The sequence below is a fragment of the Pristiophorus japonicus genome, chromosome 12, assembly GCF_044704955.1.
Source record: "Pristiophorus japonicus isolate sPriJap1 chromosome 12, sPriJap1.hap1, whole genome shotgun sequence".
NCBI classification, from domain to species: Eukaryota; Metazoa; Chordata; class Chondrichthyes; family Pristiophoridae; genus Pristiophorus; species Pristiophorus japonicus.
In genome coordinates this window covers 105,118,249-105,132,546 of record NC_091988.1, presented here as the reverse complement: position 1 = coordinate 105,132,546, position 14,298 = coordinate 105,118,249, and the positions used below count along the sequence as shown (strand labels likewise).

General features: G+C 46.7%; 1 protein-coding gene across 2 annotated transcripts in view; it reads right to left on the bottom strand.

Moving 5' to 3' along the window:
* ift122 (intraflagellar transport 122 homolog (Chlamydomonas)) overlaps nucleotides 1-14,298 on the bottom strand; it is a 186,278-nt gene that overhangs the window by 68,841 nt on the left and 103,139 nt on the right. For both annotated transcript variants that reach the window (XM_070895828.1, XM_070895829.1), the window contains 3 exons: nucleotides 4,233-4,404; nucleotides 2,120-2,222; nucleotides 1,657-1,797 (listed from right to left, as the gene is read on the bottom strand). In XM_070895828.1, the coding sequence (XP_070751929.1) occupies nucleotides 1,657-1,797; nucleotides 2,120-2,222; nucleotides 4,233-4,404 (416 nt within the window). The remainder of the gene's footprint in view (nucleotides 1-1,656; nucleotides 1,798-2,119; nucleotides 2,223-4,232; nucleotides 4,405-14,298) is intronic.

The window sequence follows — 14,298 nt, the reverse complement described above, 5'->3', positions numbered from 1 at the left end:
TTCTTTTAAGACCCTAGGATGCAAGCCATCAGGTCCAGGGGACCTGGCCACCTTTATTTAGTCCCATTATTTTACCGAGTACTACTTCATTAGTGATAGTGATTGTATTAAGTTCCTCCCTCGCTATTGTCCCTTGATTACCCACTATTGGGATGTTTTTAGTGTCTTCTACCGTGAAGACCAATACAAAATATTTGTTCAAAATCTCTGCTATTTCCCTTTTCCCCATTATTAATTCCCCAGTGTCATCCTCTAAGGGACCAATATTTACTTTAGACATTTGTTTCCTGTTTATGTACCTGTAGAAACTCTTACTATCTGTTTTTATATTTCATGCTAGCTCTCACCCTCCAATTAATAAGTGACCTCCCTATTCTTCCTACCAAAATGTAATACCTCACATTTATCTATTTCTAACTTCAATTGCCAATTATATGCCCATTATTCAAGTTTATTACTGTCCTCCTGTAACTTGTTCCAGTCCTTGTCAGTAATAACTATCTCCCTCAATTTGCTGCTATCCGCAAATTTAGATATTGTGTTTTTGATTCCAAAGTCTAAACCGTTAATATAAATTGTGAACAGTGGTCCCAGCAGTGATCCTTGTGGAACACCACTACCCATCTTCTGCCAGTGAATAGCTACCTTTCACCCCTACTCTCTGCTTTCTGCCTTGAAGCCAGCCAGCTATCCATTCTGCTGCTTGTCCCCTGACTCCGCATTGAGCTGTTTTCACACAAACTGGAAATGCCTGGAAGTGCACAGGTATCCTGGGATCAGCCCATTGTGAATACTCAATGTGAGCTCACAGCCCTTCAATGGCTGCAACCAAAATTTAACAGATGCAGCCAGTTTAAACAATGGATGCCGAAAGAAAGGTGGAGGCAGAAATCAGGGTCTGTGAGCAAGTGATGGGTGTCCAGATTCTAGACCGCTGTTTGATGGCTGGCAAAGTGGAAGTGCTGCTAAACGAAGTTGGTTGTCAGGCAGTGCAATATGCCCGGCAGTGCATCCGGGAGGGCGCTGAGCACCTCGAGTCTCATCGCTGAGAGCATGCAGAAATCAAGTGCAGGCAGCGGAATGAGCGTGCGGCAAACCAGTCCCACCCTCCCCTTCCCTCAACGACTATCTGTCCCACCTATGACAGGGACTATGGTTCTCGTATTGGACTGTTCAGCCACCTAAGGACTCATTCTAAGAGTGGAAGCAAGTCTTCCTTGATTCCGAGGGACAGCCTATGATGATGATAATGATGCCTGGCAGGAGGTGGCAGTCAGGGTTAATGTTGTGCAAACTCCTGTAGCGCACAGCTACCTGGGGCTAACAGGTACTCCACAGATTGGGCCATGGAGTGAGGAGCACGGCTACCCAGGCACTGCATGGACAACATCCAATGGCGGCTTTACCTCAAGCTATGTCCAATCACTGCACAGACAACATCCAATCGTGGTCTTACCTTGAGCTATATCCAAGCACTGTATAGACTGCATCCAATCGTGGTCTTACCTCGAGCTATATTCAATCACTGCATAGACAGCATCCAATCGTGGTCTTACCTCGAGCTATATTCAATCACTGCATAGACAGCATCCAATCGTGGTCTTACCTCGAGCTATATCCAATCACTGTATAGACTGCATCCAATTGCGGCCTTACCTCGAGCTATATCCAAGCACTGCATGGACAACATCCAATAATAATAGGCGGCGTCATTGAATCGGCTTTCCAGAACTGCATTGTGGGTCAGCTGTTCCAGAACTTTGACTGCCTCGTCCTGCCGGCCAGCCTTGTGAAACGCTGGGGGAAAGAGGAAAAGATCTAAAAATCACAGGAAGTCAAAGCAAACCTTTAGAAATCTTTCATAATGAACATGTAATTAGCTGATCCCAGTGGCCCTGAAAATCCTCAGGCTGGGTGACCCCTGTTGGTGTCCTCCAGTACTGGCCCCACTGGAGTTTGTGGGCTCAGTTGGAAGGTGCTCACCAGCTGTGTAGTCATTTTACTCGCAAGAGGAACACACAATGACAGCCTCAATGAGTCCAGAATTGGATAATATTTCTACCCCTACCTGAATATGGTTGAGCCCCGGCTTCACCCAGCTGATCTAACTAATTCTCACCTTTTTGGGCTTCTTCAAAGTGATCATTTTCTGCCAGCCACTGTGCATATGGCACGAACACGATGTCTTTGAATTCTGGGTGCCTGTCCACCAAAGAGAAGGCCTGAATAGAAGAAACAGCAGTCCAGATCATGAGAAGCAGAACAGCATTATCCATCATTAGGCACTGTACTAAAGGGTTCAGCTGCATGCAGTGCCATGCTGATCAGGAATGGTCCACTTCGGACTCCCCAGCTAGGCAGTCTGCAGGACTGAAGCACATGTACGAGATGTCGCCACATAGTGGATGACAATATACATCAATGATTTAGATGAAGGAATTGAGCGTAATATCTCCAAGTTTGCAGATGACACTAAGCTGGGTGGCGGTGTGAGCTGTGAGGAGGCTGCTAAGAGGCTGCAGGGTGACTTGGACAGGTTAGGTGAGTGGGCAAATGCATGGCAGATGCAGTATAGTGTGGATAAATGTGAGGTTATCCACTTTGGTGGCAAAAGCAGGAAGACAGAATACTATCTGAATGGTGACAGATTAGGAAAAGAGGAGGTGCAACGAGACCTGGGTGTCATGATACATCAGTCATTGAAAGTTGGCATGCAGGTACAGCAGGCGGTGAAGAAGGCAAATGGCATGTTGGCCTTCTTGGTAGGGGATTTGAGTATAGGAGCAGGGAGGTCTTAATGCAGTTGGACAGGACCTTGGTGAGGCCTCACCTGGAATATTCTGTTCAGTTTTGGTCTCCTAATCTGAGGAAGGACGTTCTTGCTATTGAGGGAGTGCAGCGAAGGTTCACTAGATTGATTCCGGGGATGACAGGACTGACATATGAGGAGAGACTGGATTGACTGGGCCTATATTCATTGGAGTTTAGAAGGAAGAGAGGGGATCTCATAGAAACATATAAAATTCTGACGGGACTGGACAGGTTAGATGCAGGAAGAATGTTCCCAATGTTGGGGAAGCCCAGAACCAGGGGTCACAGTCTAAGGATAAGGGGTAAAGCATTTAGGATCGAGATGAGGAGAAACTTCTTCACTCAGAGAGTTGTTAACCTCTGGAATTCTCTACCAAGAGAGTTGTTGATGCCAGTTCGTTAGATATATTCAAGAGGGAGTTAGATATGGCCCTGACGGCTAAAGGGATCAAGGGGTATGGAGAGAAAGCAGGAAAGGGGTACTGAGGTGAATGATTGAATGGTGGTGCAGGCTCGAAGGGCCAAATGGCCTACTCCTGCACCTATTTTCTATGTTTCTATGTAAGATAAACTGACACCATTCATCACCTAACGTACTGAGTTCCGAAGCAATTGTAAAACAGCAATGCCGACAGAGGTGAAGAATTCAGTCCAACAATATGGGAAGCACTGATGGAGCAACATTGTAAGTCTGCTCATGAAGGTTTCCTGTGATCTTTTACTTTTTAAACATGCTTACAAATACTGAACAGAGTAAATCTTCCTGAAACCCATTTACAATGTCACTACACCTAGTGACCAGAGTAATTCTTCACCCAAGGTTCCTTAACCGCAACCTCAGGAGAGGCCTCCCTATTGTTCTTGTATGGTATTTTCAATCCTTGCACCATCTAACCTTATGCTATCTGATTCAGAACAACTACTTATGGGCAATTTTGTTTGTTGGCCCCGAACTTCGAAGAACTGGGTTAAGACTGCCCAGACTCCTGTCACATCTTTTGTATTTTCTTAAGACTACAGGATCCCCATTATTTTATCATTAATATCATCACTTTTCACTACAGTACACAACCAGTCAGTGGTGAGCTTGCTGCACAGTAAGCATGCTTATTATCCTGCGGCAAACCAGTCCCACCCTCCCCTTCCCTCAACGACTGTCTGTCCCAGCTGTGACAGGGACTATGGTTCTTGTATTGGACTGTTCAGTCACCGAAGGACTCATTTTAAGAGTGGAAGCAAGTCTTCCTCGTTTCCGAGGGACTGATGATGATATCTAATTATCCTGTGGTCCAGTAATGATCAGAGGAATCATACCATCTGTATATATCTATGCTACAAACACACATACCTGCGTTGGGAAACTATTTTGTGCCTATTCATGTTATTGTTTCTCAGCATCAGCTGCTGGCAAACTTCCTCACCTCCTCCCAGTGCCTGGTCTCCACATGCAGTAGGACCTGAGCCTCTAGGTCGCCCATTTTCATGTATGTCTCTGCGGCATATCCAGGGTGATGCAACTTCTTTAAAAAATAGGCACACCTCGATAGGGGCTCCCGCTCAGCCTTGTCTAGTTTTCGAGCTACATCAATTAACCTATGCAAGAAGACAAACAGCGGCTTGTTACTGTTCAACCGTGTTTCGATGTGAATTCAGAAAAGGGGTGCCAAACAATTTGGTTATTCCAGTCGGTCTCTGTGTTGTTTCGTGGGTTTGGTGTGTGTGTGTGTGTGTGTGTGTGTGTGTTGTTTTGTGGTTTGGGGTGTGTGTGTGTGTGTGTGTGTTGTTTCGTGGTTTGGTGTGTGTGTGTGTGTGTGTTTTGTTTTGTGGTTTGGTGTGTGTGTGTGTGTGTGTGTGTGTTGTTTCGTGGTTTGGTGTGTGTGTGCGTGTGTGTGTTTTGTTTTGTGGTTTGGTGTGTGTGTGTGTGTGTGTTGTTTCGTGGTTTGGTGTGTGTGTGTGTGTGTGTGTGTTTTGTTTCGTGGTTTGGTGTGTGTGTTGTTTCGTGGTTTGGTGTGTGTGTGTGTGTGTGTTGTTTCGTGTTTGGTGTGTGTGTGGGGGGGGGGGGTTTGGTCTGTGTGTGTGTGTGTGTGTGTGTGTTGTTTCGTGGTTGGTGTGTGTGTGTGTTGTTTCGTGTTTGGTGTGTGTGTGGGGGGGGGGGGGTTTGGTCTGTGTGTGTGTGTGTGTGTGTGTGTTGTTTCGTGGTTGGTGTGTGTGTGAGGGGGGGTTTGGTCTGTGTGTGTGTGTGTGTGTGTTGTTTCGTGGTTGGTGTGTGTGTGAGGTGGGGGGTTTGGTCTGTGTGTGTGTGTGTTGTTTCGTGGTTGGTGTGTGTGTGTGTGTTGTTTCATGGTTTGGTCTGTGCGTGAGTGTGTGCATTGTTTCATGGTTTGGTTTGTGGGGTTATTTATCTAACAGGAAGAGCATAGATTAATTGGGCAGCAGAGAGAATAGGGATATGGTAGACCCTGCCAGCACCGATAGGAAATGACAAAAGAAGTTCAAAAGAATAAAGTAATTGTCAGAGTGAAGCAGCCCTCAGCAGATCAGCAAGTATAATGGGCAGCATTTAACTGAAAATATTTAAGTTTTAATACATTAAGTATAGACACACAGCCACACACACACCACAGGGAGTAAAGAAATACAAACCTTAAGTAGGCACCAGTGAATCAATACGTTACTGGAGCAGTATGAACCAGTGAATTAATGGCCCGAAAATTGCGGCCTCTCCGGATGTGTACGATGTGCACTATACACCCAAAGAGGCTTCGCAAATGCCGGTTCTCAGCACGCGATGCACATGCACCGAAAACCGGCTTTTGCGATCTGTCAAAATGACATCGCACGTGTCATGTATGTAACCACAATGTAACACCACTGTATTACTGTATACACTCAACCTAGATGCACATCTTGACCACAAAGGGTGAACTTGTGGGAGACACTCCTGACCTGATCACACAGGTATAAAAAGGGAGGTCCCACACAGGGTCATCGTCTTTGGAGTCCTGTGAATAAAGAGTTAAGGTCACAGAGTGACCTTGTCCCCAGAATGTGCCTCGTGTGGTTTCATATTGTAGAGTAAGGACTTTACATTGGTGACGAGCAACAGGAATTCACGACCCACGAGAATGGCCACCGGTAGCACAGAGGAACGGTACTGTGTTGGGGAAGACTTGGACGATTTTGTCGAGAGGCTTCAGCAAAGCTTGGTTACGAAAGAATGGCTGGGGGATGCAGCGGCCGACAAGCGAAGGGCTCATCTTTTGATCAGCTGCTGACCAAAGACTTACGCGCTCATGAAGGACTTACTAGCACCCGAAAAGCCAGCGGACAAAACCTTTGAAGAATTTAGCAATTTGATCAGGGAGCACCTCAAACTGGCGAGTAGCATACATATGGCCCGACACAGATTGTACACCCACCGACATCGTGAAGGACAGAGCATACCGGACTTCGTAGCGGACCTCCGGCGTTTGGCCAGCCTCTGTAAGTTCACAGACGCCTGCAGGGGGAGATGCTAAGGGACTTCTTTATCGAGGGCATCGGTCATGCGGGAATTTTCCGCAAATTAATTGAGACCAAGGATTTGACCTTGGAAGCGGCGGCGTTGATAGCTCAAACTTTCATGGCGGGGGAGGAAGAGACGAAAATAATATACGCGCGCAATTCTGCCTCTAACGCGGCGATGGATCAGGGAGTCAATATCATCAATATGACTCAGAGCCCCGCAGGCAGGCAGGGCAGTCCGACACTCCCCAGGCAGCAATAGACCCCAGAGTAGGACTTCAACAGAGATAATGCAGGCTGAACGGACATTCACGCCATCACAGTGGACAATGCGGCCCGGGATGGGGCCATTGACACCCACCAATAGAGCAGTCAAAGGGACAGTCAGCGCGGAATACCTGGCCATAGTCCCTTTGTTCCCAACAATGGAAACTTTAACTCATGCTGGAGGTGTAGGGGAAAACACTCAGCTAGATCTTGCAGATTTCAACAGTTTGTCTGCAGGAACTGCAATCTCAGTGGCCACTTAGCTCGAATGTGCAGGAAGTCTGCAACCAGACTAATATATGAGGCGGATGGACCAGAGAGGGTTTTTTGAGGCAGGATGACTTTTGGGGAAAATTGATGGACGCCGAGGTTCAGCGGGTCCATGTGGCGAATATTCAAAGTTCACACACCAAAACGCCACCAATGATGAGGGTTTTATTAAACGGTTTCCGTGTACACATGGAGCTGGACACTGGGGCCAGCCAGTCACTCATGGGCGTTTAGCAATTTGAGAAGCTATGGCCACTTAAAGTCAGTAGACCCAAATTAGCACGTACTGAGACACAATTATGGACTTACACTAAAGAAATCATTCCGGTGCTAGGCAGTGCAATGTTGGCTGTCACACACAATGGGTTAGTGAATCGGCTGCCGCTCTGGATTGTCCCGGGTAATGGTCCCGTACTGTTGGGGAGGAGCTGGTTAGCTGAGATGAACTAGAAATGGGGGGATGTTCATGCAATGTGATCTGTGGAGCGAAGTTCGTGCTCACAAGTCCTTCAACAATTTGATTCACTATTCCAACCTGGTGTCGGTACTTTCAAAGGCACCAAAGTAATGATACACATCACCCCGGACACCAGGCCAGTGCACCACAAAGCCAGAGCGGTGCCGCATGTGATGCGGGAAAAGATCGAGAGCGAATTGGACCGGCTGTTGAGAGAGGGCATCATCTCGCCTGTTAAATTCAGCGACTGGGCGAGCCCCATCGTTCCCATCCTAAAAGCGGATGGCTCTGTCAGGATCTGTGGCGACGACAAGGCCACTATCAATCGGTGTCCCTACAAGATCAATACCTGCTCCCGAGAGCGGAGGATCTCTTCCCCACGCTGGCAGGCGGCAAGCTGTTCACCAAGTTGGACCTCACTTCAGCCTATATGACCCAGGAACTGGCCGACGAATCTAAACTACTGACCACCATCACCACGCATAAGGGACTGTTCGTTTATAACAGGTGCCCATTTGGCATTCGATCAGCGTCCGCGATTTTTCAATGAAACATGGAAAACCTGCTTAAATCCATTCCTGGAAAGATCGTATTCCAGACGACATCCTCATCACGGGTCGAGACACCGAGGAACACCTCCACAACTTGGAGGAGGTGCTACGCCGACTGGACCGGATAGGCCTGCGACTCAAGAAGTCTAAATGTGTGTTCTTAGCTCCTGAGGGTGAGTTTCTGGGCAGGAGGGTTGCTGCAGATGGGATTCGGCCCACCGAATCCAAAACAGAGGCGATTCGACGAGCACCCAGGCCCTGCAACACATCGGAGTTGCGTTCATTCCTGGGACGGTTGAACTATTTCGGGAACTTTCTGCTGAACTTAAGCACGTTGTTGGAGCCGCTACACGTGCTCCTGCTTAAGGGTTGCGATTGGGGGGACTGTCAGGAACGGGCTTTTGATCGGGCACGAAACCTACTTTGTTCAAACAAGTTGTTGACCCTGTACGACCCCTGTAAAAAATTGGTTCTGACATGTGATGCATCGTCCTATGGGGTTGGGTGCGTGTTGCAGCAGGGCAATGCTGAGGGTGAACTACAACCTGTGGCTTATGCCACCAGGTCGCTCTCTCAAGCAGAACGGGGATATGGAATGGTCGAGAAGGAAGCACTTGCATCTGTCTGTGATGTAAAAAAAATGCATCAGTGCCTCTTTGGTAGGAAGTTTGAATTAGAGACTGACCACAAGCCATTAACATCCCTGTTGTCAGACAGCAAGGCTGTCAATGCCAAAGCATCAGCTCGCATACAGCGATGGGCTCTCATGCTGGCTGCTTATGACTACGGCCCGGCACTGAAAATTGCGCCTACGTGCTCAGCAGGCTTCCACTGGCCACCACTGAGGGGGCAGCGGAGCAAAGCGCCGAGATGGTCATGGCTGTCGATGCCTTTGACAGCGCAGGCTCCTCTATCACAGCCCGCCAGATCAAAATCTGGACAAACAGAGATCCCCTCCTATCCCTGATTAAGAAATGTGTTCTGACTGGGGATTGGACGCCCGCACACGGAGCATGCCCTGAGGTCAGACCGTTGCACAGACGGATGGATGAGCTCTCCATCCAAGCCGACTGCCTACTATGGGGCAGCCGGGTAGTTATGCCCCAGAAGGGCAGGGAGGCATTCATCAGGGAACTCCACAGCGAGCACCCAGGCATTGTGCTGATGAAGGCCATTGCCCAGTCACACGTTTGGTGGCCTGGAATTGATTCAGACCTGGAACACTGTGTTCGCAGGTGCACGACGTGTGCCCGACGTGTGCCCAGCTGAGTAATGCCCCCAAGGAGGCCCCGCCCACCAGGCCATGGTCACGCATTCATGTTGACTATGCGGGCCCGTTCATGGGTAAGATGCTCCTTATTGTGGTAGATGCGTACTCGAAATGGATCGAGTGCATCATTCTGAATTCATGCACGTCATCCACCACCGTGGAAAGCCTACGTGCGATCTTTGCAACCCATGGCTTGCCGGACATCCTGGTTAATGATAATGGCCCATGTTTCACAAGCTACGAATTCCGAGAGTTTATGTCGGGCAATGGCATCAATCACGTCAGGACTGCGCCGTTCAAGCCGGCCTCCAATGGCCAGACGGAACGTGCGATCCAAATCATTAAGCAAGGTATGCTCAGAATTCAAGGACCCTCCCTACAATGCCACCTATCGCGTCTCCTGCTGGCCTATAGATCCCGACCGCACTCGCTCACGGGGGTCCCGCCCGCAGAGCTACTAATGAAACGGACACTCAAAACTCGGTTGTCCCTCATTCACCCTGTCCTGACCGACATAGTTGAGGGCAAGCGCAAGACACAAAACGAGTACCATGACCGTAATTCGAGGGGGAGATGTATAGAAATAAATGATCCTGTATTTGTCCTCAATCACGCCATGGGGCCCAAATGGCTTGAGGGCACTGTAATTGACAAAGAGGGGAATAGGGTCATCGTGGTAAAACTCAACAATGGTCAGATATGCCGTAAGCATCTGGACCAAGTAAAAAAAAGGTTCAGCATCGACACGGAGGAACCTGAAGAAGACCATGAGATGGAACTCACAACACCGCCAGGGAACGAGCAATAAGAGCAATCAGAAGAATGCACAGTCCCTGCGGTCAGCCCGGACAGGCCAGAATCACCACAGGTGACAGACACTCACGTTAGTGTCCAACAACCAGAGCCCCAACTGCGGCGCTCCACGAGATAGCATAGACCACCTGAAAGACTAAACCTATGATCCCAATAAGACTTTGGTGGGGGGGTGGGGGGGGGGTGATGATGTCATGTATGTAACCACAATGTAACACCACTGTATTACTGTATACACTCAACCTAGATGCACACCTTAACCACAAGGGGTGAAATTGTGGGAGATACTCCTTACCTGATCACACAGGTATAAAAAGAAAGGTCTTTGGAGCCCTGTGACTATGTCCCCAGAATGTGCCTCGTGTGGTTTCATACTGTAGAGTAAGGACTTCACAGCACGCATTCCCAGAGAAGGACACTCGCGGGCGGAGGCTCTTGCCCAACGAATGTCCTCAAACTCTTACGCTGGTAAAAGCAGGCATATAGCCAACTTTTACCAATAAGAGTTTTAAAACATAAAAAATAAATGTTTAGTTATTTTTATATTTAAAAACCCTTTCTATGCAGTTAAGTTTATTTTGAACATTATTAAAACATTTTTTTTAATTCACTAAAATAACATTTCTAAAACATTTAATTTAATGCAATTTCTATTAATTTTTCAAAAGTGAAGTGTTTTTTAAAATTTATGTAGGTGTTTTATTTGATTTTAGGGGTATTCTCATTGAACAATGGGAGCTCGGAGCTCCCATTATACTACATTGTGATTGGTGGTCCAAGCCCAAGCTCCTGAAGACATGGGGCCGTACACTGGACTGCGCAGCTAGACCTCGGAGCGCAAGTCTACGTTCCTCCGGGACCACCAGATATTTTCATTAAAAACATTTTGTTCGGAGGCATCCGCCCACGGGAAGCCTCCGAACGAATTTTCAGGCCATTATGTTACTTGAGCAGTAGGCACCAGTGAATTATTACGTTACTGGAGCAGTAGGCACTAGTGAGTTGTTACGTTACTGGAGCAGGACGCACCAGTGAATTTATGAGTTGCTGGAGCAGTAGGGACCAGTGAATTAATGTGTTACAGGCCAAGACCAGTGGGAGGCCAGAGGATTGGGAAACTTTTAAAAGCCAGCAAAGAACGACTAAAAAAATGATAGAGAGGGAAGATAGATTATGAAAGTAAACTAGCATGAAATATAAAAACAGACAGTAAGAGTTTCTACAGGTACATAAAAAGGAAAAAAGTGGCTAAAGTAAATGTTGGTCCCCTAGAGGATGAGACTGGGGAATTAATAATGGAGAACGGAGAAATGGCAGAGACGTTGAACAAATATTTTGTATCGGTCTAAACGGTAGAAGACACTAAAAACATCCTAAGATGGATAATCAAGGGGCTATAGAGAAGAAGAACTTAATACAATCACTATCACTAAAGAATTGTACTCTGTAAAATAATGGGACTAAAGGCGGACAAGTCTCCTGGACCTGATGGCTTACATCCTAGGCTGCAGAGATAGTGGATGCATTGGTCTACAGGGCTGTAGTGATAACCGTCCTCCTGTATGGCTCAGAGACGTGGACCATATACAGCAGACGCGTCAAATCGCTGGAGAAATACCACCAACGATGTCTTCACAAGATCCTGCAAATCCCCTGGGAGGATAGACGCACCAACGTCAGTGTTCTCGATCAGGCCAACATCCCCAGCATCGAAGCACTGACCACACTTGACCAGCTCCGTTGGGCAGGCCACATTGTCCGCATGCCCGACACAAAACTCCCAAAGCAAACGCTCTACTCGGAACTCCTACACGGCAAGCGAGCCAAAGGTGGGCAGAGGAAATGTTTCAAGGACACCTTCAAAGCCTCCCTGATAAAGTGCAACATCCCCACCGACACCTGGGAGTCCCTGGCCAAAGACCGCCCTAAGTGGAGGAAGTGCATCCGGGAGGGCGCTGAGCACCTCGAGTCTCGTCGCCGAGAGCATGCGGAAATCAAGCGCAGGCAGCGGAAGGAGCATGCGGCAAACCAGACTCCCCACCCACCCTTTCCTTCAACCACTGTCTGTCCCACCTGTGACAGAGACTGTAATTCCCGTATTGGACTGTACAGTCACCTGAGAACTCACTTTTAGGGTGGAAGCAAGTCTTCCTCGATTTCGAGGGATTGCCTATGACTGACTGATTGACTGGATGCATTGGTTGTAATCTACCAAAATTTCCTGGATTCTGGAACGGTCCCAGCGGATTGGAAAACCGCAAATGTAACGCCCCTATTTAAAAAGGAGGCAGACAAAAAGCAGGAAACTATAGACCAGTTAGCCTAACATCTGTCGTTGAGAAAATGCTGGAGTCCATTATTAATGAAGCAGTTGCGGGAGATTTGGAAAAGCATAATTCAATCAAGCAGAGTCAGCATGGTTTTATGAACGGGAAATCACGTTTGACAAATTTGCTGGAGTTCTTTGAGGATGTAACGAGCAGGGTGGATAAGGGGGAACCATTGGATATGGCATATTTGGGTTTCCAGAAGGCTATCGATAAGGTACCTCATAAAAGGTTACTGCACAAAATAAAAGCTCACGAGGTTGGGGGTAATATATTAGCATGGACAGAGGATTGGCTAACGAACAGAGAACAGAGAGTCGGGATAAATGGGTCATTTTCCGGTTGGCAAACAGTAACTAGTGGGGTGCCGCAGGGATCGGTGCTGGGGCCTCAACTATTTACAATCTATATTAATGACTTGGATGAAGGGACCGAGTGTAATGTAGCCAAGTTTGCTGATGATAAAAAGATGGGTGGGAAAGCACATTGTGAGGAGGACAGAAATTTACAAAGGGATATAGACAGGCTAAGTGAGTTAGTAAAAATTTGGTAGATGCAGTATAATGTGGGAAAATGTGAGGTTATCCACTTTGGCAGAAAAAATAGAAAAGCAAATTATAATTTAAATGGAGAAAAATTGCAAAGTGCTGCAGTACAGAGCGACATGGGGTTCCTTGTGCATGAAACACAAAAAGTTAGTATGCAGGTACAGCAAGTAATCAGGAAGGCAAATAGAATGTTGGCCTTTACTGCAAGAGGGTAGAGTATAAAAGCAGAGAAGTCCAGCTACAACTGTACGGGGTATAAGTACTGTGTACAGTTTTGGTCTCTATATTTAAGGAAGGATGTACTTGCGTTGGAGGCTGTTCAGAGAAGGTTCACTAGGTTGATTCCAGAGATGAGAGGGTTGACTTATGAAGATAGGTTGAGTAGGTTGGGCCTATACACATTGGAGTTCAGAAGAATGAGAGGTGATCTTATTGAAACATATAAGATAATGAGAGGGCTCGACAAGATGGATGCAGAGAGGATATTTCCACTCATAAGGGAAACTAAAACTAGGGGACATAGTCTCAGATTAAGGGGCCGCCCACTTAAAACTGAGATGAGGAGGAATTTCTTCTCTCAGAGGGTTGTAAATCTGTGGAATTCTCTGCCCCAGAGAGCTGTGGAGGCTGGGTCATTGAATATATTTAAGGTGGAGATAGACAGATTTTTGAGCAATAAGGGAATAAAAGGGTTATGGGGAGCGGGCGGGGAAGTGGAGCTGAGTCCATAATCAGATCAGCCATGATCTTATTGAATGGCGGAGCAGGCTCGAGGGGTCAAATGGCCTACTCTTGCTCCTATTTCTTATGTCCTTCTGTTCTTGGAGCAGTGAATTAATGCATTACAGGAGCAGGAGGGACCAATGATTTAATAAATTTATAGAGTAAGCAACATGTAATTAATAAACTCAAACAGCTGTGTGTCCTAATTAATTAATAAATTAGTACAGCAGCAAGAACCAATAAATTAAATGGAAAAGTGGGCAGGCAGTAAGTAATACAGTTTGTACATCAACAAATAAATGAATGGAGTGAGGCACCAACAGGTTAATGGATAAATGCAGCAGTAGACACACCAACACCTTACTGGAGTGGCAGGTACCACTGAAATTCACAGGACAACAATACACCAACCAATGAATAAGACCTAAGATAAAGACTGAGAAAGATGTAAGTGAGAAAGACCAAAGTTATAGATTTGAAAAAAAGCTAATTTTGAGAAAATTAGATTCGAACTAGGGAAGATAAATTGGAAAAAAAAATCAGATGAAGAAAGAACAATGTTGGGAAATATTTAAAAAGAACTCAGGAGAAATATATTCGCTAAAAAACAAGAACTAGGCAATAATGAAAGACCATGGATGAATAAGTAGATATGGGTAAAATTAAAAATAAAGAAAAAGCCATTTCACAAAGTACATAGATAATAAAGGAAAGAATGACAAAAGGGAATGCGAGAAGTTAGCAAAGAAGTAAAAAA